Source organism: Prionailurus bengalensis, chromosome B3 (assembly GCF_016509475.1).
Source record: "Prionailurus bengalensis isolate Pbe53 chromosome B3, Fcat_Pben_1.1_paternal_pri, whole genome shotgun sequence".
Taxonomy (NCBI): domain Eukaryota; kingdom Metazoa; phylum Chordata; class Mammalia; order Carnivora; family Felidae; genus Prionailurus; species Prionailurus bengalensis.
The window spans coordinates 43,799,288-43,825,497 of NC_057355.1; the positions used below are offsets into that span (position 1 = coordinate 43,799,288).

General features: G+C 45.5%; 1 protein-coding gene across 1 annotated transcript in view; it reads left to right on the plus strand.

The window, feature by feature from the left end:
• The first annotated feature begins 2,501 nt into the window (after window positions 1-2,501).
• RORA (RAR related orphan receptor A) overlaps window positions 2,502-26,210 on the plus strand; it is a 719,056-nt gene continuing 695,347 nt past the window's right edge. Inside the window, exon 1 of the mRNA XM_043555281.1 lies at window positions 2,502-2,745. Coding sequence (XP_043411216.1) covers window positions 2,580-2,745 — 166 coding nt within the window. The 5' untranslated portion in view covers window positions 2,502-2,579. The remainder of the gene's footprint in view (window positions 2,746-26,210) is intronic.

A 26,210-nucleotide genomic window follows, 5' to 3' on the forward strand; every position in this document is an offset into this window, starting at 1 on the left:
CGGTCCCAATTGTTTTAAATTGCAGAAGCAGTAATTGAGAGAGTTAGGAGGAATGGCTTTTTAGAGCTGGAATTTACCACTGAAGGGAATATGGATTCTATCTTAATTGACTAAGGTCACTAGGGCCATTTTCAGGAAGGTCTTTCCAGGGTGAACAAATACCAGCTTAGACAAAGGGGAACAGCAAAGGAACCATTTGAAGACTCGGGGGAATAGACTTAACCAGAAAAATGTTAATGAGTTGCTACTGGTACCTAAAAAGGAGCCAGGGATAATTTTTGAGCCACTTGTATCCCCAATAGAATTATTGGTGAAATTTAAGATGAAAAGTTTTTTAAAAAAATATTTTAAAATAAATATGGGGCAGTGAATGTATTTTGAGATGTTCACTTCCCCAGAGGAACTTGCTTATTTATTAAACTGTGCACTTTGATATATTTGTTTACTCAGAAAAGTCAAGAGTGACATGCTAGGTCAATTGCATCAAGAACATTATTAACAGGCTAACCAGTTGTAAATGGTGTGAAGGCTGTTCTGGAAATCTGTGCTTTGATGTATGGGGAAACCCACGCATCTGATTTGGGATGGAGAACACAATCGTGGCTCTGTTAGTAGGCGCCAACAGACAGGCTAAAGCCAGGGATCCTTGCAGAGACTGGATTAAGGTATCAGAACCGTTCACATCTCATTTACATTGCTCCGAAGAGTGGACCACACGTTTTGCTGATTAGCACACAGACCATGGCAAATAGCACTGTGTATTTGAAATCAGACCAAGATCAGTAACAGTAACACAAACCATGTGTGAAGTTTGGCACATGGAGGTTTTTCTTAAGCTATTATCTAACTAGGTTCCCCCCCCCTTATTTTTAAAAAAACATTTTTCCAAACCAGGAAGGTAGCAAAAGCAAAATGTTCCCTACTTCTCTCTCCCATCCCAACCCCCTAAATACACATATTTATGCCACCTTCTGGTATATAATAATATTTTGTATTGTTAAGATTTGTGAGCTTTCTGAAAGGAAGGGGTGTGTGTGTGTGTGTGTGTGTGTGTTAAAAATGTACTGATTTCAGGCGCCTGGGTGGCTCAGTCTGTTAAGCGTCTGATATCTGCTCAGGTCATGATCTCACCTTTCTGGGTTCAGGAGTTTGAGCCCTGCATGGGGCTAGTGCCGGCACTGTGGAGCCTGCCTTTGGAGCTGCTCTCTCCTCTCCATGCCCCTCCCCTGCTCATGCTTTCTCTCTCTCAATAAATAAATAAATAAATACCTTTAAAAAAAGTAATGATTCCATCACTGTCTCCGCATGCAAAAGGAAATGGTAGATTGAGTACTGAGGCAGAGAAGCCAGGCTACTACCACCTGAATGTTTTCTACTTATCCAATTTGTATTGTTCCTTCATATAGAAGTTGGGGTCAAGGTAATATTGATGCAGTTCTCTACTTTCCGTGGATTTCATTAAACACCTACTATGTGATGGATGTGTTTCAATGGAAGGGAGGTGTAGAATGATGATGAGACTTACTAGCAACCGTTAATTATCTGAATTTTATCATCCAGATATTATTTATATCTCTCCAGTATATCTTTTATGGCCGAGACTGTATGTTTAATAGCAAAATTACCAGTGGGAATTGGCAATTAGCGGCCACACGGAACTAGATGCGGTGTGGCCTATTTGAATCAGCTTAGATAGTCATCAACCAAACAAGCCAAAGTTTTCTTCAGTAGAAACTACCCTGCCAAGTGGTTTCTGGATCCTTCTCAGAGGAAACAGCAAAGGAGCTGAAAGCCACCTCTTTCAACCACACCAGAAATTGGCTGTCCACGGCGATTCTGGACTCAAAATCTGTTTTAGACACCAATGTATCAAACCAAGACTGGAAACCCACTGGACGTCCCATCCCGAAGTAATAAGTGCCACGTCCCCCCCCCCCCCCATTCCTCCTCCTTCCTTGGGGTGTCATCCCAGGTCGAATTCCTTTTTAGTTTCTCCTCAGTCCTGGGGTGGGCTGGCAGGAAGCTACCTGCGATTCCCCAACGTGGAATCATTTGTCTCTTCTCAGGCTGGCTGCAGATGGGGACGAGTTGTGTTCCCGAGAGAGTCTCAGAAGTAGGCACGGAATCATCTCGCCGATCTTAATTTCTGTCCCTGGGCTGGGGAAAGGGGAGGATCGGGGCAAGGGAGCCTTTCCCCTCCTGGCCCCCTCTCCCCCCCCCCCCCCCCCCCGCCTCCCAAAATTGGCAGCCAGTCGGTGGCTCTCGGTCTGGGGTCTGGAGGGTGGGGAATGTGGGTGTGGGGGCCGGCTGGAGAAGCTCTCGCTAGCGCTGCCTGTGGCCAGACCCGCCTCCCAACCCCTCTCGGGCGCACACTTACGTCCACCCAGACACACTCCGCGCGCTCCCTCGCGCTCTCGCTCGCCCGCCGCCGCCGCCTGCTCTCTCTCTCCTGCTCTCCCTGGTCTCTTTCTCCCCCCCCCCTTTTTTTTTTTTTGGTACCATAGAGTTGCTCTGAAAACAGAAGATAGAGGGAGTCTCGGAGCTCGCCATCTCCAGCGATCTCTACATTGGGAAAAAACATGGAGTCAGCTCCGGCAGCCCCCGACCCCGCCGCCAGCGAGCCGGGCAGCAGCGGCGCGGACGCGGCCGCCGGCGCCAGGGAGACCCCGCTGAACCAGGAATCCGCCCGCAAGAGCGAGCCGCCCGCCCCGGTGCGCAGACAGAGCTATTCCAGCACCAGCAGAGGTAGGAGGCTGCGAGAGGGGCTGAGGAGGGGGCGGCGGGAGCCCGGGAGCGGAGCGGGGGCCGGCCGGGAGCGGGCGCCCGGAGCGCGGGGTCCGGGGCCGCGCGCGAGCCTGCAGCGGCGCCCCGAGCCCGGAGAGCCCCCCTCCCCTCCCCCCTCCGCCCCCCAGAAATGTTGCAAACTTTTGCAGCCCGTTCTCGGGTTGCAGGAGGAGAGGGGGGCGGGGGAGGCGGCAGGAGGGTTGACAGCCGGCGGGCTCACCCCCAGGCTTTGATTTTTCTGCAAAGAGGAGGAAAGATGCGTAGCCCAAATTAAATACGCTCCCCCAAAATACGGAGAACCGGAGAGTGGGGGCCCGGGAAAGAAACTTTTAAAGCGGCAGTGTCCTTTTAAGAAGGAAAAAAAAATCCGTTTATGGCCACCCTCCTCCGGCGTTACCTTTTCTCCTCTTGACAGTTTTGGCCCCGGCTGCCCCAGACGGGGTGTGTTTTCAGCCCCCCGCAGAGCTGAGGGGGTGCGGGAGGAGTGAGCGACCTGGGAAGCCCCGAGGGTGGAGAGGGGGCGCTTCTGGATCTGGGGGCGACGTGGGCACCTTCTCTGGACCACGGCGGTGGGTTTGGGATTTGGAGGAAGGGCTGGAGGAAGGGGGGTGCGGGCGCGCGAGGTGTTCGCCAAGTTGTTTGGCGGGCGCGGCTAGGGGAGATACGCAAGTTTGCAGACCCCGGGTTCGCAACCCAGCGCCCAGGCTGGCGGGGGGCGTGTGCACGCCAGCGCGCGGAGGGCGGTGGTGGTGTGGGACGCTCCACGCGCATTCGGAGTGAGCGTCTGCAAAAGCAAACAAGCAGAAACAGAAAGATCGAAATGCACCCAAACTTACTTCTGCCCTGGGAATCCTTCCCTCTCCGAGGTTCAAGCGTTTCTGTAAGAACCTGGGAATGGTCAGCGAGAGTTGAATGCTGGTTGGATAGTGCGAGAGATGTCCCCCCCCCCCCCACCTACCCTGAGCGATTTTTACACTTCATTTTGGAGAGTATGTGCGGTAGGGGGGGGAGACTCCATTGCCCCCTCTTTGCTTTTTTCTAGTTAAAAGTCGAGTGTTCGGGAAAGCTAACTCTCTTTCTTAAAGGTGTGGGAACCTGATGTGTGTGTGGGGGGGGGGGTCTTGGGGGTGGGGGATTATTTATTTGATTGCGCCTGGAGTTTGCAAAGAACCGGAGGAAGCTACGGCTTTAATTACTGTTGTAAATAATGTATAAATCACGCCTGTCACTCTGGAGGAAGCGGGCTCGCTCGAGCAGCCCGGGGCTGGGGATCGGGAGGATCTCCAGCCCAGGCTTGGGCACTGGCCCAGCGCGCCCCCTCCTCTTGCCATTCGGCTTCTGGAGGCGACTGGGGAGGGCTGGGGAGAGGCGAGTGGGGGCCCGGGAGCCGCTCCCTTCCTCTCGATGTTATAGTTGGAGGTAGGAATATGGCTGATCATGTGCTGGCTGTTTTACAGTATTCACCCCCCCCCCCCCACCTTAGCCACACCCCCTGTCCGGGCGCTTTCCATTCACGGAATTCGAGTACAGTAAAAGCCATCAGGATGACACACACGAAAAACATTTAATTAAAGGCGATTTCCGAGGAGTGAACACGCTGAACCGCGGTTTGAGCGGAGGGGGGGGTGTGGATCGAGGGCCGGGGGTAAAGGGAGGGGGATCAGGGCTGGGGGCCGGGTCCTGCCGCCAGCTTGGTGAGTTTGTGTGTGGAGAGCTTTTGGCTGCAAAGAGTATATTTAGACCCTGAGACGGTGGATTTGGAATGCGAGCGGGTTATGTAACAGGGTTAATCAGAAACACTGGAGAAAATCCCCTTCATGTGTTTCTGAGTTTTTTTTTTTTTTTTTAAGCGGGGAGGGGGGGCGGAACATAGTATATACGAAGCCACACTAATTTCTGGTTTGTGCTGCCACCCCCTTCTGTGTTAACCTCCCCCCTTCCGTGTGTTATTAGCATCTTCAGGTGTCATTCTTGCCAGAAGGTGTTCTTGCAAGAGACCAGGGTGACAGGCTGCAGAACTGACTAACAAATCTGTAACTTGCTGTTCTTGCAAATTATATAACGCTGGGCATTCAGTACCACCAGACCCCAGGCATAGCAAAAAGGGGAGAGGGAAAAAGTAGGGGTGGGATGCATCTTGCACAGCTGACCTGTTGACCTTTATCCCCTTGCCCCCTAGAGGATCACCCCTTCCCCTCACTCTTCTTTGAACCGTCCCCTAGTACATCCCTCCCAGGATTTACTAGGGGGAGGGAGAAGAGGTAAGGCCCAAACACTCAACTCACATCCTGCACGCAGGCACTAGGTTATATAACAGTCTGAATGGAAAAAGGAAGGTCAGAGATGGAGGCATCCTTTAGCTAACACAGCAGTAGTAATAGCTTCCAGAAATTATGTGCATTTGCAGACTTTAACCTCAGATGTAGTGTCTGCTCCTCAGGGATACCAGTCTTTGTGTGTGTGACCTAGGGAGAAAAAGAGAGAATGTGTAAGTATGCCTGGTAGAGGAGAGTGATTTGAAAATGGGAAATGTTTGGGTTTTCAGATGATGTAATGGAGTTGGCAGAATATGCAAGCCGGCTCCCAGAGTGTAAGCAGCAAGAAAATTGGAGCTGGCATCCAGTATTAATGTTGCATAAATTACAATATCGGAGAGAAATTAACCTATACACTAGGTGATTACGCCTTTTTAATACTTAAAACATAAAGGCACACAACTCAAAAGGAAAAGCAAACATCATCACCTTATAATTAGCATTTTCAACCTCAGGGAGGATTGAATGGAGTTCTTGGCATTGGGTGAAGTGGGAAGCTTTTGGATTTGGGAGATGCTTTCCAGAGAGGTAGCAGGGTTAGCTTCCAGCCAGTCGATGTTGTGCAGTCCACAGAAACTGTGGTCTGGATTCGCACGACATTGAGGTGACCTCATGAGACATGACTTAGGTGCACTTGAAGCTGTTGCTGAATGCCACGCTCCTGGGAATCCCCGTGTGAATGGACTGCGTATCCTTAAGTGCCTGAGCTGCCAAAATCGGATGCGTGACTTTGTAATCTGAAATTCGGACCTCCCCCAGTCCTTAAAACTAGCAGAGATCCTTAGCCCTTGTACTGAAACTGTCCTGTTTTCTAGGTGGTATTAATGATGGCTGGTGTCATTCAGTACCATCTTCACAGCACAATGAAAGGGAAAAAAGAAAGGCAAGAGACAACAGGGGAAGTAAGAATGAGGCGGAAAAAAACACAGCGAATCTTTAATTTAACAAGGCTTTCAGAGACTTCAGGGAGCCATAAGCATTGTGACATAACTGTTGTTAAAAACCCTTTTCCAGAATCTCATTATTATATGCATGCCAGAAGCTTACATATTGTACTTCCCTAAAGTTATCCTCACAGGGCTGTGTGGCACGCGGTTGGTTTGGAACACTCGTGCAGTAGGTTGAAGGCTTTTAGGGCAGGCCAACCTGAGGGAAAAATCGAAACCAGAAGATGGGATTAACACTGAAAAGCTCAGTTGGGTTGAGATTGAACCCCCTGGAAACTCAGTTTAGATTGACATAAAATCAGTTAACAAGGCCTGTAGTTTATTTGTAGCCCTGAGGACTTCTAGAACCACATAATCCAAGTGCTTCACCTCCACACCCTGCTTTCAGTCTTGGCTGATTCACTTTCTGGGAGGTGCCCTTGCCTGGCAATTTAGAGCCCTCTCTGGAGATTGATTCGCAGATCAGCTTTTCTAACATGGTCCCGGCTCTCCACCGTGAGCAAATAAATGATGCCCCATAGTTTGAAAGAGCTACTGGCTGGGATAAAATCCTTTGCCGGAGGCATGGGATAATTATTTTTTTAAACTAAGGGACTTTAATTTTCCGGTAAATTGCTCATAAAAAACATTTATAATTAGAGCCTTAAAAAATGCAATGGAATAATTTTAGAAAATGCATTTGGTGATAGTTGTGATAACCTTTTTTGTTGCTCCCCCCTTATTTCTTAAAAAGAATTGTATTATTAATCCAAAAGTCACATCCTGAATGGCTAAAAACTTTTGTAGCAGACTCATTTTATGTTAGCCACCTTTTGGAATTTTCCAGAACCTACCGGCATGATGAGAAGCCTTGGCTGTAGAACATGTCTCCCTTTCCAAAGCTGAAATATGGAGCCTGCATGGAAGCTCCCTAACTATGAGACCCTTCAGTTGGTGTTTTCAAGGCAGCAGAGGTGACAGGCGGTACACGCCTAGTTCCACACCAGGTTCCTAAGTGGGATGTAGGGAGGTGTGAGAATATTCATTGTTGTAGTTGTACCTCCAGGTGAAATGTTCTGAGGATTTTTGGTGACGGCTGAATTTCTTTTGGAAGTGAACTGACCCCTGTCCAGAGCTAACTTTTGGAATGCGAGTGAGACAAGCCCATGGGTTCTGATCCTGGGGCCACACTTTTGTCACGTCTGACTTAAGATGAGCGTTATTTCTCTACATTCTCCCATTTTTGCCTCCAGGATGTTGTGGTGTGATGTTTGAAGTGCAGACTGGGTTGGATGTCTCTGAAAATTCTTAAGAGTGTGCTCTTCTCTGTGCCCTCATCTTCTTAGTCTACTTGATGGATTGTGCTTCTAAGGTTATATTTGTACTTACGTGTCTAGAGAAGGGAAATACATAACTACATTTCACGTGTCTGGGAAGAAATAATGATGTGACTGCCCTGTGTGCAAAAGACTACGTTTTCTAGAAAGTCCAGCTCTCTCCATGTGATATAACGTTCTGCTCACCTGCTTTGTCTTCCGTGAGCCATTGTTCAGGAACTCTGAGGTAGACATCGTCTGCTCCCTCAAGGAGATTCCTGACCAGTCATCCCAGATTAGTGATAGATTCTTCTAGAGCGACAAGAGTCTGCTTTGAAAGGCCTTCCGGTTCCAGAGTGAACATTAACTTAGAATGTGGAATACCATAGTTTGAATATGAAGACTATCTGAATATGAAGACTGTCATCCTTGTTGAGAACTTCTACGAACGGTCTCTCTGTCCCTCCCTCCCTCCCCGCTCTGTTCTCCCTTCTGTCATTTTTAAAGTAGTGTTCTGGGTTTTTGGGGTGTGGGGGGATTGTGTGTGTGTGTGTGTGTGTGTGTGTGTGTGTGTGTGTGTGAGTGATTCATAATGGGAAGTGTTGGTTTGGAAATGAGCTGTTCAGTTTTTCATTCATCTTACTAAACTGTATGTTAAGAGAAATAAAAGTGAATCATTTTGAATTAGTGCTTTAAAAAAAATTCTCCAGATAATCAGTGTTCAAGTGTTGATTAATATACAGTAAATCATGATATTTCTATTTTTCTATAAGGGTACCAAGGCATTACTAATGAATTCGTTTTTCTGGCTAACGGTAGATTAACCAGAAATCTTTTCTGTCTTTTTCTTGTTGAATATGCTTTTTAAATGTGCTGGTCCCCTTTCCTACCCCGGAAAGAACATTGGGAATGTAATTGAATCTTTCTTTGAGGTTTGAGGATCTTACAGTGCCACAGGGTCACTGTTCTGAGGATGAATTCTGATTGTACATTATAGAACTGTGAATGGAGACAGTGCCAGAGATTGGACTAAATCTGCCATGATCCCGGTGTGAAAATTGTTTTCTTTTTCCATTAAGTCCTCGATATCAGTATGTTTTGTTATTTGCCGTTTTTGTTCTCTAACTTGCAAGGACCAAAACGAAAATTCCCTTTAATTCGTTAATTCTGGTTAATTGAGGTTTTTACTTTCTAGGAAAATTGCACCCTGAATCTAGAGCCCTAATTCTTTCCCTACAGTTATACAGGATGTAAAGTCATTCTCAGATATTTAAGAAGACTGTTGTATTTACAAATAAGTTATGTAATATATTACCGTAGCATTATATAACTTCTCCCCCGTGTAATAATGGTGGATAGAAATATCAGCTAATTTTGCGTCTTCCTTAGATATACTGAGGGGTATCTAATAAATCTTAAAAGCTAGGAAATTCTGGGTTTGAGAGAAGACTTTCAAGAATATCAATAAAGAACATTTAAATTCCCCTAAAGGAGATTCTCCTTTAAAGTTTGGGCCTTTGTTCACCGGGCCAGTATGGAAAGCCTCCCCAGGACCGTGCCATCAGAGGCGGACTTTCTCAGGGCCGCCCCACCTGACTTAATGATAGTCTGCGGTTATCTTCTGGTATCTTTGATGTCTCAACATTGCAGATTCTTTTTAGGAGTCATGGTGCTCTTCTGTGACAGCCCAATTATTATTATTTTGTTTTTGGAGTAAGGACATCAAGGAGATTGTCTACAGAAGGCCTCGGAAGAGGGGGAGGGGGCACGATGAGGAATACGTGTGCCACAGCTCGTGGCTTGGCTTTTTGCTCCCACTTTTACATGCTGAGGTTAAAAAGAATTACAGGTAACAATTCCCTTGTGTTGGTGGAAGAACTGTTTTGTTTGCTTTCCTGACAGATGTTTATGGCCTCTGTTGACATGTCACCATTACAGACTGTCTTATCACATTATGTGCCGTGGCACATTGACAGTGGCTTGGCCCTGTGGCCTCCTGGTGATTGTCTTGTGTGCAGAACCGAGGCGCTGGTGGCCAGCTGCAGAGCCCTCCGAGGTGGCCACCGCCAGTTGAGAGTGCAGGTTTCCCACCCCCTTGAAGGTGCTGGAGGTGCTGTTTTTCCTGAAGCTCAGTCAGAGGCTGGAACTGAGTAGGAATGCTTGTGGGGTTTAGAAGCCTCATGATCTCCCAGCCTCGCATCCTCTCTAGCAGTGTTATTTGGGCATTTGAGTTTTGATTGTGAACTATCTTAAAGTTGTTTTTTTTTTTCTTTTTTTTTTTTCTGAAATAATCAGGAAGTCCCTCCGTCCGTGAACAGACAGCGATAGATGAAACTCTTCTGGGGCACAAGGAAGGGTGCCACTTAGTACAGGATCCTCAAGCCTGTGAAAGAGGCAGCGCCTTGTTAAAAATACCTAGCTTACTTCGGGGGAGGATTTGGCTGAATACTGATGAAGTTTATGAAATATGAATGTAGTGAAGTTGCTGTACGTAAGTGGTAGGCGTGTGTGAAAGAAGTAAGAAGAAATAAAATTGTGTATAAATGACACTCTGAAACTTGATGGAATTGTATACGTGACAGGAATGGTGACGTTTGGGTCTGTGCTTAATGGGGGAAAGTAAACTGGCTTAAAATCTATATGTCAAACTAGGTGCGGGACTAACAATTAGAGAATATAAGATTTCTGAACATACTTTGTGAGCAAAGAATGCTACCGAGGATAAACGGGGGGAAAAACTGAGGGACCAACACTTGAATTTATGAGGAGGTACGGTAATCACTGTTTTAAGTAGTCCAGACTATTAACTGCCGTGCTGCTAGGTAGAGAATTCGTTAGCCCAACAAAAGGCATAAATCGGAATTTGAGGTTGTGTGGGAGAAATCCTCTTGATCCCCAAAGCATAAATGCATGTACTGAGAAGAAAGCTGCACACGATGTAATTTTTTCTGTCTTATCCTGATTAATTGACAGCCAACTGTATGCCTCTTTCCTGAAGGTGACTTTACAATCTCCAGACACAGACATTTCTCTCCGAAGTGGAGTGAAGGAAGGAGAACCCACAAGCTAAAGTGTGTTTCACTGGGTGAAGTATTTTGGGGGGAGAGATAAGGAGGGTGCAGCAGGGGAACGGAGCACTGTGTACAGGGATGGAGAGTGTCTGTTTGGGGCTGGGGAGTGGGGGCAGTGAATGAAGAAAGGAATCTCTGGAGGGAAAGGAGACTTCTGTGCAAAAGAAAATGAAATTAGCATTGACTCTGAAATGGCTGGGAATGTGACTTTCTAATTTTAAATTATCTTTAACAAGGGCAATGAAAAGAGGAAAAGTTGACACTTTGAGAAGTTATGACGAACTTGTCGAGAATGCCAATTGACAAAGGCAGGTAAGGGAATACTTGGAAAAACAGAACAAGAACAGGTCTGAAGGGCATGATGATCTTCTTCCTAGTGTGTTAAGGGAATTGGCGGGCATGTTTATTGACTCTTCCAATTAGTTTTAAAGAAACCTGAAGAAATGGACAATGACGGAGAAAAGCCAACCAGATGTGATTCTCCCCTTCCAGAAGCAGAGAGCTTATCTCATCCCATGTGATCGATGCCGGTCCTGGGGAAGACTGACTGTGTAGAAGTGAATGGATTTCCAACATACCAATCACAGAAGAAACAAGGGTATATTTAGCAAGTCTAAAACCTCTTCGATAAACTGCATTGCTTTTCATTTGCACCGTAAGGTCATAAAGCCAGTGGATGGTAAGAAGGCCGTGGTAACGACACAGCGTGTACTCCCAGGAAGTGTGTGGGATGGGGATGTTATATCTGAAAGGACAGGGCATCTGGGAGGATGAACTGCCCATAACTCTCAATTGTCCAGGTAATGAAGCATTGGAAAGCAAAGGCAAATGAAATACTTTGATAATCAAAAATGATGCTTCTTGTAGTGATCCTGTTAGTTGACTGATGATGACAAGTGTGAAATTGTGAGCTGTATTTTTACCATTTCTGGCACTCATGGCCCATTTCTGTTGAGTGCATTTATGCAGAAAGTGGGAACCCGGACAGTTTCCATAGACCAGGCTGTTAACCCAGAAGATGTAAAATTTCACAGCGTGAAGGATGAGGGTTGAAGATTAGTGAGGGACTAAAATTTCTTGAGGCCCTACAAAGAATCCGTAGAAGAACTGATAACTACAATGATTGGCTCTGGGAAGTCCTAAAGCTCGTGTTCTAACCTTGAGCTGTGAGGGTGTGTGCTGGGTACGTGGTGCTCACTCATGGTGTTGTCGCTGGTCATGTTCTGTTAGCCCAAAGCCTGTTGGAGACAGAAGGGACCTTATGAATCATGTACCCTGGCCCTCCTGGTTTAAACTGATGCTCACAGAGGTGTAACAATGTGCCCAAAGTTCCGTTCCTAGTAAATAGCAAGGCTGTGAGAAGAGTACAGGTCTTCTGCTTCCACACCCAGTGTTCCTTCCACGTGGATGCTGTGCCAGGATGCTCAGAAGTTCCAGGAATGTACAAAACCAAGCTCCTGCCCTCCTAGGAAAGCCCCCTGAGGATATTACAGTGTGTACACAAGTTAACCCAGCACGAGATAGTCGACACGTATGAAAGTCAGTGCGCGCCATGTGGGTTCTGCAGAAATAATAGAACATTATCAGTAATTGTTATTTTTTTAAATCCCACTAGGCATTTATATTATATACAAATGAGCTTGTGAACCTGTGGCTGTGTCCAATAAGACCATTCTAAAGCACAGTGACCTTGCTGCCTGTGGCTCCGTGCTCTGATTCAGTAGGAAGTAAAATAGAGGCTATGGAGGGGAATATCTTGTCATTAGCACCTGCATGGGCGGTTACGCTAGCTGGAGCTGGCCACAGGGGAGGCGTCTCTCAGCCGCTGCCCTCTTTCCTCGAGGCAGAGGATTTATACAGATGCTCAGAAGCAAGTCTGCCAATGGAATGCTATATAGCCAGGAAAAATCATGTTGTAGTAGAAAAATAGCTTTTGACAGGAAAATGTCAGTCACTTATTAGTGAAGAGTAGTAACTTTCATAGTAGTATACACATAATGTCATCATTTTTGTAAGGAATTACTGTGTGTGTGTGTGTGTGTGTGTGTGTATGTGTGTATTAATATGGACCCATCTACACCTTGATAATGAAATGATAAGATGGTTATTTCTGGATTGATTACCTCTGGTGTTAGTTGTTTTTTTTTTCTCTGTGCTCTTCTGTATTTCTGACTTTCCTGGGTTACACATGTATTACTTTTGTAACTAGAAAAAAATAAATCTTACTTTTTTTTTTTCTCAAAAAAAGATTGTGTGTTGTGAAACTGGGGGTACTTTGAAGGAACTGATTCTGAGCTTAGTATGTTATACAGAATTTCTGGGTGTTTCAGGATAGGCCAAGTTTACTGGCCCAAAGAGTAGTACCTTTGATGGTCACATTCAGCCAGGAACGTCAGGAAGACAAGGGTCGTTCAGCTTGAATGTGAAAAAAAAGTGTCAGATAGTGGAATTTCTTGCCCCTCTAGGACACTGTCTTTTAAGTGTTTATACCGTGACCTCCAATGCGAGAAACATACTACATCGTGAGCCAGTACAGACAACACACACACACACACACACACACACGGCACATGGGTGCAGTAAACTTTTCACATAAAATACGTATCCTTTACCTACGATGTGCTGTTATTTTTGCTCTATTATTTACAGGCAAGTTACAAATCTCAAGCCACCAAATTGGTTTCGTGATCTATTTATGGGCTGCCTCTTACAGTTTTAAAAACCCTGTCCTGGGTATGAGCGGGTGGCCTGGCAGTAGGAGGGAGGGTGTGAGGGATGGACTGTTTCCACAGTAACTGATGTTGGACTCCAGGTGTTACTCATGATTTCAGAGAGGAGGTGGGGGAGGGAAAATAATGTAAATACTTATTATTTGTAATCATATGGTATCTTTATGCCACTTTTAGCACATGTTCATTAATACCCTGTTACATTTAAAATTTTTAAAAAAATTTTTTAGATTTATTTATTTTTGAGAAACAGAGTGAGACAAAGCGTGAGCGGGGGAGGAGCAGAGAGAGAAGGAGACACAGAATCGGAAGCAGGCTCCAGGCTCTGAGCAAGCCGTCAGCACAGAGCCTGACACGGGGCTCGAACCCATGAGCTGTGAGTTCATGACCTGAGCTGAAGTCGGACACTCAACTGACTGAGCCACCCAGGTGCCTCAATACCCTGTTGCATTTAGACATGCATCTGCCTAGACTGGCTTAGAATGTAAATCCTGGGATCCCCTTTGCTCAGGTTTGTTGTCACTGTGTCCAGGCACGAGGGTGGCATTCTTTGATTCAGCAACCGTTTTCTGAGCCCCTTGCTTGTGCCAGGCACTGTGCTAGGCTCTGGAAGAAAGCAGCAAACCGGAGAGGTCAGATCCCTGCCTTCTGGGATTTTATGTTCTAGTGGTGGCATCTCTCAGTGAAGCCCATGGTTTGGGTCACTTCTGATGATTCTCTGCTATGAGTGTCTTAGACTTTGCCTTTTTCAGCCAGTTCCCCATACGTGCTTTGACCCTTCCCCTCTTCTTCTTCCCAGCCCAGTCTCCCATCTCACGTCCCAATCTCTCTTGGCTTCTTGAAAGTCTGCAGTCATTTTCAGATAAGGCTGTGAGGTAAGACTCACCCTCTCCCTCCTGCAGTTCTCGTGACCCCTGCCTTCTACAGTAGTCAGTCATGTGGGCCTTGCTCACGCAGTAAGCACGCAACCTCTTCCTTTGCCAGGTTCCTTTATACTGTCTTACGGTGTGAATTTCCTGGGTAGGTGTCTAGTCTCTCCAAGAAGACCAGCACAGTGGTTTATTATTTTACCCCTGCACCACGCTTTGCAACAGAGGAAGTGCCCATTAACTGTGCAGCGAATACCTTTGACATTGCCCTGCCAAACTGGTCACTTTTTCAGTAGATTCAGCTCTACATTTCCCAACTCTGCCAGCGTGGCTTCTATTTGCTTATATTTCCAGCTGGGCCTTGGGTTTGGACCCAGCTGCCCTTGTTTGTCCCATTTCTTTCTCTCTTGGATCCGCCAGTCCTCCCCTCAGTAGCAGGTTCAGGCCTGCTCCAGTCTTGAGCAACGCAGATGAAGGAAGGTTGGACGTGTCGGGAAACAAGCGTGCATGGTTGTTACATGCTCCCTGCTGGGAGTGAGACAGACCTGGGCCAGAGGCCCGGGTGTGCTGGGTGCTGGCTATGTGACGTTAGGTAAGTGAATTCACTGCTCAGTCTGTTTCTTTTATCACCTAAAAACTAGAGATGTTTATGATGCTGGCTTCCCAAGGTGGTTGAGGATCACCTGTGATCATGCGTGCGTGGCACCTGCCAGGATGCCTGGTGCACATCACGTGTAACTCTAGTGATGGTGGTGATGATGGGCACATACAGAAACAGGGGGTCCACTTGCCCCCTCTCGCCTGTCTCCTCCTCAAGGTCTTTGGCTCCCTTTCCTTAGAGCATTTCTCCCTGGTTCCACGTGGTTGCTCTATGAAACAAGCAAGAGCATCTGAAGGCATCTAAAGCATCTAAAGCCTTTTCCTCCTTTTCCTGACTGGATCTGCCCCAGTCGCTCAGCTCAACTACCATGGGCTGGATTCTTGTGAGGACGAATCACTTAAGCTCAACCCTGTCAGCCACTTGGGCTTCCGGAGCTTACACCCCACACCTTCCAGTGAACCAGAAGAGGGCTATGTTTGTCCGTCCCCTTCCCCCGTCCGTACTATTTGTTCAGTCCTGCTGGCTGCCCCCTCCAGACATTGAGGCTGTGGGAGCACCCTCCTTCCCACTATGCTCCGGAGCTCTCTCCCGCCTCATTTCTCAGCGACCCGTCATCATTCCTTGCCCTCCCTTCCCCTTTACTCACTTTCTCCTCCCTGCCAAAAATCACGTTGGAGAAGCCTGTCTGCGAGGGTTCCATTCAACTTGTTCTACATTAATGCTCCACTACGGTGACCCACTGCTGAGTCTTTCACTTGTAATGTAATCTAATAATTTACATGCACTTTGCAAGCAATACTCTCAGAGACTCACAACCTGCTTGAAATTGCTCTGCTGTTACAGCAGTTGAACTGATGAGAGAGAGCAGTGTGAGAAAGAGTAGTTATGGGGACCACAATGGTATTGGGTAAACCCAGGAAAATAATATTAGTGTAAGGTGAAGGTGTGCTGATGGATTATAATATCCTTTCTTAGAGAATCAATTAAACTCGCTGAGGGTCTGGTATTGATTTTGACTTATAAGTGGACTAGGATCGGTCAAAGTATAGCCGGTAGAAGCATTAGCAGGGAACAGGAAGAGGACCAAGAGTGGAAGCCTGTCTTTCTCGGAGGCTGTGAAAATGTTTTTGTTTGGATACACTACGTGACTTTTACAGAATTAATTGACACTCTGATTAGGTTGTTTTATTTCTTTACTCAAAGATGTTGGAAGCCAGTTCTCATATGCAGTAGTAATGAAAATGGAGTAATGCTGTAGTAATGATGCCGTTGTAAAGTGGATTACACTATTAATTAAGCATCTATTTGGTCTCATTTGTATTGTGCTAGTGTGGGTGATACACATACACAGACGTAGAGTAGCTGGTTTTTAAGAGACAAACTGTAGCTGAGAAGCCCCGATCCTATAATAATGAACAGTCAGTGAAAATAAGCCATTGTTCAGTGAGAAAGTTTTTATGTATTTATAATGTATGTATAATATACTTACGTGTCTATATAAAATACACATATTTTGTATATGTACGTATTTACACACACATGCACATGCATCCATATACACATATACACAGGCACATGCATATGTTATGACTGTCAGGGTGATCAAGAAAATATAGGGTGACTGTGGCCTAGAAATGTTTGCCTTCTGTTGCCTTTTAACAAGTTGGCTAGCTTGCATGGGGAGAGGTGTCTATTATGGCAGGCCAAGTCAATAATGGTATCAAGGACAGGGTTTGAAAACAAAGCTTTGTGTATTTTTTGCAACCGTTTGGTTCTTATTATGGTGTCTGAGAATCTCTATTTATTGATATTTCTCAGGTGGGGGAAGAAACATTAAGGCCCAGGAACTAGGGTCATTTTATTTTCTGTCATTGATCTCCCAAGGAAGGGCATTGGCCAAAGAACTTCCTCCACAGCAGAAAGGTAGAGGCATATTTTTATGCCTTAAGTCATAAGCCAACCCTAGAGCAAAAACAGGATCTGGGAAGGCAGCATCCAGTGTGGTTGCTCCCAGTGGGACATGGAAATTAGAAAGTCCACAAATCTATCACATTTGCCATGGATCCAGTAACTTTAGCCCTTCACTCCTGGGAGCACTGGCGTGGGTGGGGTCATTTGGCATTGTGTGTGAGTTTCTAACTAAGAGGGTGGTATTTCCAGCGAGGTGCTGAAGACTTCCCTCGGGCGTCTCTAGCCTGGATTGCTGTGGTTTTGTGCAATAGCCATCTGGAAGAGATCTTCCTGCAGTGGCCATCTAGAAGGCATTTTATTGTAGTCTCCATCTCTCCCCTCCACTTGATTCAGAATTTTGCTTTTCAGCATTGTCAATACCACCACTTGGTAATCTGTAACCTCAGAAAGACCTCATCCAGAGAGGTGAGCTTATATGTAGCTTAGAATATATTTAACTTTAATATATATAATACTTGCTCCGATGACCAAAACGTTGAAAGCAAATTTGCTGCATAAAGAACGGTGTGCTCACTGCATCACAGATCAACAATGTTGATGGTAGTCTCTGAGTATTTGAGGAGAGAGGACACAGCATCAGTGCCTGGAGGGTGGATTAAGAACATATTTAGTGGAGGGACGCCTGGGTGGCTCAATCGGTTAAGCATCCGACTTCGGCTCAGGTCGTGATCTCACAGTTCATGGTTCAAGCCCCGCATCGGGCTCTGACAGCTCGCAGCCTGAAGCCTGCTTCAGATTCTTTGTCTCCCTCTCTCTCTGTACCTCCCCTGCTCATGTTCTGTCTCTCTCTGTCTCAAAAGTAAATAAAAACATTAAAAAAAAAAGAATATATTTAGTGGAGAGATTTTATTGCAAACCTCAATGAAAAAAATATCAATATCATATTGTGCCTAATAAAATGTTATAATGAAAATTGCCGTGATGTTTGACAACATCCCTTTATTAATTAGTCTTTTTCATTGTTATTTCTTAGTAGCAAATACACTCTGGTTTTATCGCTCATTAGTTATAGTCCTTATTGAATTCATGTTTTGCTAATTCGACGTGTTTATCTCCACATTGGTCTCCGAGACGTTCCTTGAGGGCAGTGTTGTAGACTGTCTTGAATCTTCGGTCCCCTATCTCTGTTACTTGGACATTCAGTGAATGCCTTTAGGAAGCCAGTGACCGGGCAGTTGAGAATCAATATGTGTAAGAAGAGCCAGCAGAGGGAAGACTAGGATGAGGCAAAAAAATCTAATATTCTTCGAAAGCCTCAGATGTTTAAATGTGATGCAATATATTGCCTCCTTTCATTCATTCATCAACTATTTATTGAACATTTGCTATGTGCCAAGTCACATGTTGGTCGGTGGAGGTACAAGTTGAGTTAAAGGGAAGTGATAGGCAGGAAAGACCCAGTAATTTCAAAAAAAAAAACGTGGAGAGTGCTATAACAGAGATACTTACAAAATACATAGCATACAGAAGAGGGAGGAAACTCTTCATGAGGAGTTAGGGAAAGCTCACAGGTAGGTAGCTTTGCCTGGTTTTAGGGAAAATGGGGAGAGATTTACCAAGGATGCAAAAAGGCCAAGGTACAGGAGATCAGAGTTCATGGCGCATTCAGGGAGGGTGAATGAGGTGTAGCTCGGCATGAAGTATGTTGGCAAGGACGAGGGGATGAAGCTGGACGAAGTGGTCAGGGGCCAGGTAAGCCTTTTGGACATTTTCCTATGCAAAATTTTGAGCAGGTGACAAATACGAGCTTTCTTTTTCATAAGATCCGTAAACACAAGTGTGTTTGAAGTTGGGATGGAAAATCGACAGTGTCGATAAGGAGCCAAGCTGGGACGTCTCTGTGTCGGCTGTGCAGAGACATACTGCAGGCCAGGACTCGGATGGAGGCGGGCTGGGCTGTGAGGTAGCATTTCTCGGGAGGTAGAATGGAAGGCTCACGAGGGAGGTGGTGTCAGGAGTCAGTACCTGAGCTGGGTGGAATTACTGGCTGGGACAGTCTGGGGTGGGATGTGAAAGGGGAGAAGGCCGGGGTTCCCAGGCTTAGTTGGAGGTCCTGGGGAAGTGTCTGATGGGCAACTGGAAATCTGGGGCTGGCAGGGAGAGTGTTAGTCGGGGAATCGGGAGAAACGGTTTTTAACAAGGGCCTGGAGCTTAGGAGGGACAGCTGGGCTGGAGGCGTTCTGGAGCAGTGTTTTTAACAGGGGATTGGAAGGTGAAATTTTTATACCAGGACATGTGTACATGTTTACATCAAGAGAAGATAAGCCCAAGGTCCAAGTGGGTGTGGTTGCGAAAGTAAAAGGGATGGATTGTTGCAGTGACAGAGAAAAGTGTCTCAGAAGACTGGCTTTAGACTTGGCAATTTTACATTTACTGAAACCATTACAAAAAACAAACAAACCAAGAATGTCTTTAAAGTCAGAGTGAGGCTCTGATACGTGTTGCTGCTGCTGGTTGCATTTGAGTTTTATCTGCTTTGATGGTGGTCTCCTTCCTATCATGTCTAATTGATGACTATAGACTTGTGGCTCGCCTCTCCCGTCCCCCCCCACCCCCTTTTCTTAACTTTCTACACAGCTCAGCATTGATTTATCCTGTCTCTAAAGGGAATCTGCCTCACACTTGGCAGAACCTCAAGGTTGGGAGAAATGGAATGAATAGTAGCCGTGGAGAGGTCTCCACATTGCCCTGGGAGAAAGGCTTCGTGGGAGAGAGAGTTGAAAGAGGGTCTTGAGAAAGGGTGTGAGATCTTCAAAGGATGGGGTCTGGCCATGGGAAACTAAATGGGAGACTTTTTTCTTTGTAGTTGAGAGAGAAACAGAAGGGCACAAGTGTTTGTTGGCATTGATTATGAGTGTGGTGGAATTGCCGCTCTGTGTTTCCGACACGTAACTGTTTTCAGGGGGCGTCCACGTATGCGGTAGCCTCTGGAGGTCCTGGAAAGGAGTTGATAGTGTCACAGCTCACGGAGGGACCAGAGAGGTGTTGTGTCATTAGGGAGACCTGTTGACTTAAAACAAGTGGGATACTGATAGGCCGAACTTATCTCGGACTCCAATAAGCGTGACAGGAGGGGCTTTGCCTGTCGGAAGGGCCGTTCCTTTGCCTTCTGAGGCAGATAGCAGAGCTCCCCATTGTTTTCAGTGAGCTCTGGCTAAATACTTTCCCTGTAGATATTCCACTAATATATCCTATGAATTATTTGTGTTATCTCTGTGCTGTGAAATTAGAGGCCTTCACCCACAGTGTGGTAAGCAGATTAAAACGAAAGCCTGTTTTTTATGGTATGGGGGAAACCGGGCAAATATCAGGGAACCATTTTGTGTGTGTTTGATCTGACAGTGGGGAGGCCTTGGGATGCCAGTGTCTTCTAAAATCTGAAAGCTGAGCTCCGGCTGGAGTTTTCTTCAAAGAGGTTTATATTTTATCCGTTGGCACTTCTGAGGGGGAAGGAAGGTTTGGAGTGGGTGATTCTGCGATGATTCTTTTCTCGCTGCTGTTTTTCTTCTCCGTCTTTTTAACTTTGCAGAAAGCCCTTCCAGTTCTACGGTCAGACCCCATTCAGGACGTTGGTGGCCAAACAGTCCCCTTTTGTTAAGCGAGCGTCCTATTTTTGTTTCTCTTGAAAGGTGCCCTTCAGGACAGCAGAGTCTTTATTTGGGCTGTTTAGAATCAAGCCCTGAAGAAACCTAGTTAGAAATTGTTCTAAACCCAGGCCAAGCGCCTCCTTTGCTAGCGAGGCAAAGCTAAACCCACAAGATGAAATCTAACCGGTTGGTTACCTGAGAACCACCGTGGGGAGTTCTCCAGCTTGACTTCTCTTGCTCTGGCCGCCATCCCAAGAGTGAACGCTGAGGGTCATGGCCTTTCTGTGCAGAGATGCAGGAAGAGAGTTCTGGCTCTTGGTGAAGAGGCGTAGGTTGGTTTATGTTTTAAAGGGTCCTGTGTCAGCTCGCAAAAACGTGGAGGATTAACGTTTATTCAATTAATCGATTTCATTTGCCTTTTTTCAAAGAAAAAGGTATCAGTGGCTTTAGCCTACCACAGATAGGTCCAGGACTCCCACTTCTGCCCTTTTCTTCCACAAATTAGGTAAACTGAGTCCTTTGAGAGCACTGGGGCATGTGTAGGATTTGATAATTTGGAGGTTATGCATATGAGGTTATTTTATTTTCTTCCGTTATAATAGATATGGGCCCAGCGTCTGTGATTTGAAACAGAATCTTCGTTCCTTCCCCAAAACCAAAGATCCTCTGGTTGAGGGCTCAGACGGGCCTCATTGCACAAGTACTGCCTTCACTTTGTGGAATTTTTCTGCCCACTTGAAAGATCACCTGGGTCATTCAGGTGGCCTGGGGAAGAGTGTTGGTCTTTGTTAGAGAAAGAAAGACTGGCTGGACAAGTTAGATCCCTAGGGGCAGTTTGGAGCCTCTCGAGCATGAGGTCATCGGTATATTTAAATTCTCAGCTTCCACACACACTGGTCAGCGACGCTCCACCCCCTCCTCGCTCACTGCATATTTTCTCTTGTGTTTCCAGAGGAGATCTCTGCCTCTTGGGGATCCCCCAGCCTCCTGGGAGCAACCATGCCACTGGTCCCTGTGTACACAGACAACTAAAAAGTGAAGTGGTTTGGAGATAGGCGTCATTTTAAGGCTAAAGTCATACATTTTAGAAAGTTGAGGGCTGGTTCTGTGACAGGGAAGTTGAGCTAAATATGCAGTTCTATTTTAATTTTCACTTTATGCCAAGGCAAAAGCATTGGGAGATAGGCTATAAATGTATAAGTAAGTCACTGCAAGAATAGCCCTTGCAAAATGCAGATTTAGGAAGGCTAAATATTTTCTCACATACTTTAATGCACACGAATAACTAACCCCTGATCCAGTTCCTGAGAAAGGGATGTTGTATAACCACTTAACCTTGATCGCTGTCGTGAATAGTACAGAAGTCTGCTTAGCTGTGTTGTAAGTATTTGGTTGTCTTCACTCCAGCCACAAAAACAAAATACCAGAGACTGGGTACATTAAACTACAGAACTTCATTTTCTCGTGGTTCTGGACGTTGGGATGTTCCAGACCCAGGTCCTGGCAGATCTGCTGATTATTGGTGAGGGCCCTCTTCCGGCTTGCAGGCAGCTGGCTTCTTATGATATCCTCACATGGTGGAGAGGGAAAGTTCTGGTGTCTCTTCCTCTCCTTATGAGGGCACTAATCCCATCATGGGGACCCCAACCTCCTGACCTCATTTCAATCAAAATTACTTTCCAAAGACCTCACTTCCTAATAGCACCACACTGGGGGCTAAGGGCTTCAATGTATGAATTTGGAGGAAACACATACGCGTAATCCGTAACACCGGTTGAGGCTTAAAGCCTGCTAAAAATTTTCAGGGCGGTCGATTTGTCTCCAAAAAGTTGTTGCACATTCTTAACGTGTTCATTTGTTTGTTTAAACAGAGTCCTGTTTTTCTATGTATGTTTTATCTTCGGCATGGCCGTGTCTCATCATATTCCGGTACTGTTTGAAAGCTGCAGTAGTAAAGCCCAAGGTAATTAAGGCTATGGTATCATTGTTTTAAATTAGCATGTGTGATTTTTTTTTTTTTTGTAATTCAACAAGTTCCTTCATATTCTGCATAATTGGATCACATTTTAATTTTGTGGCAAATAAAGATCTATTTTACATTTCTATTAGAAAGACAAGCCCCTGTGGCTAGGTCTGAATTAGGATACTTGCTGTTGGTTGTACTGAAGGAGCAAGACTTTCAGAGTTCATTCAGCTTCTGAAAAACTCACCTGTGAATCTTTTGGGTCAGGAAAGAATCTTTGATTGAAAGGTATACCCAGGCATAGAGTTCACGCGAAAGAAAATATCGAAACAACAAGAAAATGAAATCTATAAGCACTCACTGCAAGCAAAGAATAACAAAATCATGGATTATCCAGTATGGTATAGACTCCAAGAGCACATCAGTCTTTGACTCTGGCATATCTGTTTGTGAATACATTTTGTTATTTGTATGGTTAATGCCCTGGGAGTTTGCATGGAGCAAAATAATGAAGATATCAAACCAGAGAGTGCACCAGACACATAATTGAGAGGCCTAGGTTCTGATCCCATCACCGCCATTAATTACATAAGTGGCTTCGAGCAACTAGTTGTCCCCCAACCCCCACCCATTGCCTCACCTTCTTCAGGTGCGCTCCACGTGTAGCTCAGGGATGCACTGAATTACAAGTTCCTGCCCGTTTCTGTCATTCTATGACCTCGTGACGAAGACCCAGCTTTTTTTAAATAGGTTTTTTTTTTTAATGTTTATTTATTTTTAAAAGAGAGAGACAGAGCTTGAGCGGGGGAGGGGCAGAGAGACACAGAATCCGAAGCAGGCTCCAGGCTCAGAGCTGTTCAGCACAGAGCCTGGCGCAGGGCTCGAACTCATAGACCACAAGATCATGACCTGAGCTGAAGTCAGACGCTTACCCGACTGAGCCACCCAGGCGCCCCCCAAAGACCCAGCTTTTTTGAGGGTCCAGCAGAGAATACACTTTTCTTATTGTCTTTACCTTATTTTAAAGTTGAAGCATAATTTACATCTCATAAAACTCACCCTTCTTAATTGTACAATTCAGTGATTTTTAGTAAATTTATAGAGTTGTACCACTACCTGCATAATCTAGTTGTAAAACATTTCTGTCTCCCCCGGAAGAGCCCTCATGCCCATTTGCTTTTATTACCCCTTCCTACTCCCAAGCTGAGACAGCCATTAATCTACTTTCTATCTCTACAGATTTGCCTTTCCTGGAATTTATTTAAATAAATCACATAATGTGTGGTCTTTTGTGTCTGTCTTCTTTCACTTAGCATCATGTTTTTGAGGTTCATCGATGTTATGGCAGGTGTCGGTACCTCGGTCCTTTTTTAGAGCTGTGTACTATTCTGTTGTATGGATAGACTTCATTTTGTTTCTGCAGTCATCCTTTGATGGGCTCCTTTTTCTTTCTCTCATTTTTTTTCCTGTGTGGGCACTTCTCACTGTAGCCTGCTCCAAATGAGGAAAGAATGCATCTCTTTAAGAGAAATGCTAATTCTTTATCTCCTGGCTTCCTTCGTGGAGGAGGCTAGAGTTTTGTGTTTTAAACTCTTTGAAAGCTCCCAAGTGGCCTGAGCTCAATGAACATGTGATGAAGCAGTATATAGTATCCATCAGTAAATGTGAAAGTACTTTCATTCTTTTCTGTGCATTCTTTTCTGTGATGTAGACCTAACATAAATATGAGGTTTCCTCATTAGGAAACGTGACTCAAAACCTTTCCCAATGATAGCCTGCTTGTTGTTTTATATTTGTTTTACACATTGGGTAATGAAATACTTGAAAGCAAGAGTTAAAGACACTGGCTGTTACCCTGACTTAGTAATGTCACTTTTAGCATTTTCCTCTGGAAGTCATCAGAGTTATTATGAGCAACAACAAATCCAGAGAGGGAAATACTTGCAGAGAAATTTGTGCCTTGCTTTTCAGCTGTGAATCAAAAAGACTACTAAATATAATTGCAAAGAAAAGGTAGGTAGAAGGAGAAGGGGACTGATTTAAACGTTCAGGCTACTGACCTTTTTTTTTAATTTTTAAAAATGCATTTATTTTTGAGACAGAGAGGCAGAGTGCAAGTGGGGGAGGGGCAGAGAGAGAGAGAGAGAGAGAGAGAGAGAGAGAATCTAAAGCAGGCTCCAGGCTCCAGTCTCTGAGCTGTCAGCACAGAACCCGAAGGGGGCCTCAAACCTAGGAACCGTGAGATCATGACCTGACCGAAAGTCGGCCAGCTGAGCCACCCAGCGCTCCCAGGCTATTGACTTCTTAAAAGAGATGCCATACACGAGACGACTCTAGTGATTTCTATGCTTGGTGTTGGTTTTGTTTTGTAGGTGAAGATGGGGCATGCATTTCCAGTCGGTAAGCTCCTTGCTCATGGAGGGTAGTAACCTGGCATCCCAGATGCTCCTCAAATTGTTCTCCAGTTTAGAGTTTACTCTGAAAATGTGGTTAATCTGCAGTATGTTTCCATCTTCGGCTGCTCCCAGGTCCATTCACTTTCCTGGAATCCATCCTTGGCTAGTGCCTTATGTAGAATGAGGGAGAAAGGCTGCTCCATTTGCTTCCTCCTCTCCATACGGTAGACGTGTTTTGTCGCCATGCTGTGCTCTGCATTTCAGAAAGGTTGGAATCACGGGTGATGTGTGTGTGCACACGTGTGTGCATGCATGAAGATGTATAATATGTCTACACATACACATTTGTGTATATTCACATACAATATATCCTTCCAGCTGATTAATAGGGCTTGACTTATGAGAACCAGCAACTTGACTTAGTTTTATTTAGCACTCAAATTATGAATAGCATCAGCAATATCTTTTGGAATTTAGGTTAGATTGCTTACTCTTCCCAGTGATGGAAATGATGTTGAGAGCATCATACCCTGCCTCTTGGGTCCTGGGAAGGCTTTGCTTTGGTTGAATCCGTATGTAGGGTGTTCTTTTTTTTTTTTTTAAGTTTCATTTTATTTATTTTGGGGCAGAAAGGGCAAAGGGAGAGGGGAAGAGAGAATCCCAGGCAGGCTCCGCACTGTCACCACAGAGCCTGATGTGGGGCTCCATCCCATGAACAGTGAGGTCGTGACCTGAGCCAAAATCAAGAGCTGGGTGCCTAACTGACTGAGCCACCCAAGCGCCCCGTATGGTAGGTTGTTGTACAGAAAGATAAACTAGGGCATTCTATAGTCAACGCCAGACCCTCCTTTGTACAGAGCCTGAGATAAGGTAGCTGTGGGCAGAGAGGGCCGCCCAAGGCTCTGTGCCTCTAGGCCTTCCGGAAGATGAGCAGGCTGTATCCAGTCATGACCACGTTTTTATCCTTCTCTCCTACAGCTTTAAAGAGGGAAAAATTTTCCTTCTCTCAGTAAGGAGGAAACCAGTTGGGAAAAAAGTGTCCCCGTCTCTTACTTTTTTTGGTGGTGCAGTGGGGGAGAGAAGACCGGTGCACTTTTTTTTACTTGGAACTGTGTTACTGTATCATCATGTTGATCATTACTAGGTTATTTACGTATGAGTGTAACTTGTGAGATCCTTGGGGATCGGGATGCGGTGGAATACTTTTATGTTTTTCGGGAAACTCAACACAGTGGTTTGCATACAGCAAGCACTCCACTATAGTTTTGTGAGTCAGGATGATGAATAAATACTTTCGACCCAGCAAACCGTGTTTGTGAGTATGTTAGTATTCACAATACTGCCTGGCACTGTTGCTGGGCACCAAAGAGAGAAATCAAAGACGGAATCTCTGGCTCTTTCCCTCTCTACCTCCTCAGCACCACCTTCCTTCCTTGTGTAACCACGTATCCGGTTCCTGTGCTTGCCCGGCACTGTGCTGGGGGCTGAGGTTAACAAAATAAGAATAAAATACTATGTGTGTCTTGTATGAGTTTGCAAGAACACATATCCTGGAACGGGAGATGTGATTTGATAGGCGTTCACAATAGTTAGAAGCTCCTACTTACTGAACCCTTGTTCCAGGTCCGAGGCGCACTAGCTCATCCTTAAAAGTCTCTTGCATCCCTAGAGATACGAATTAA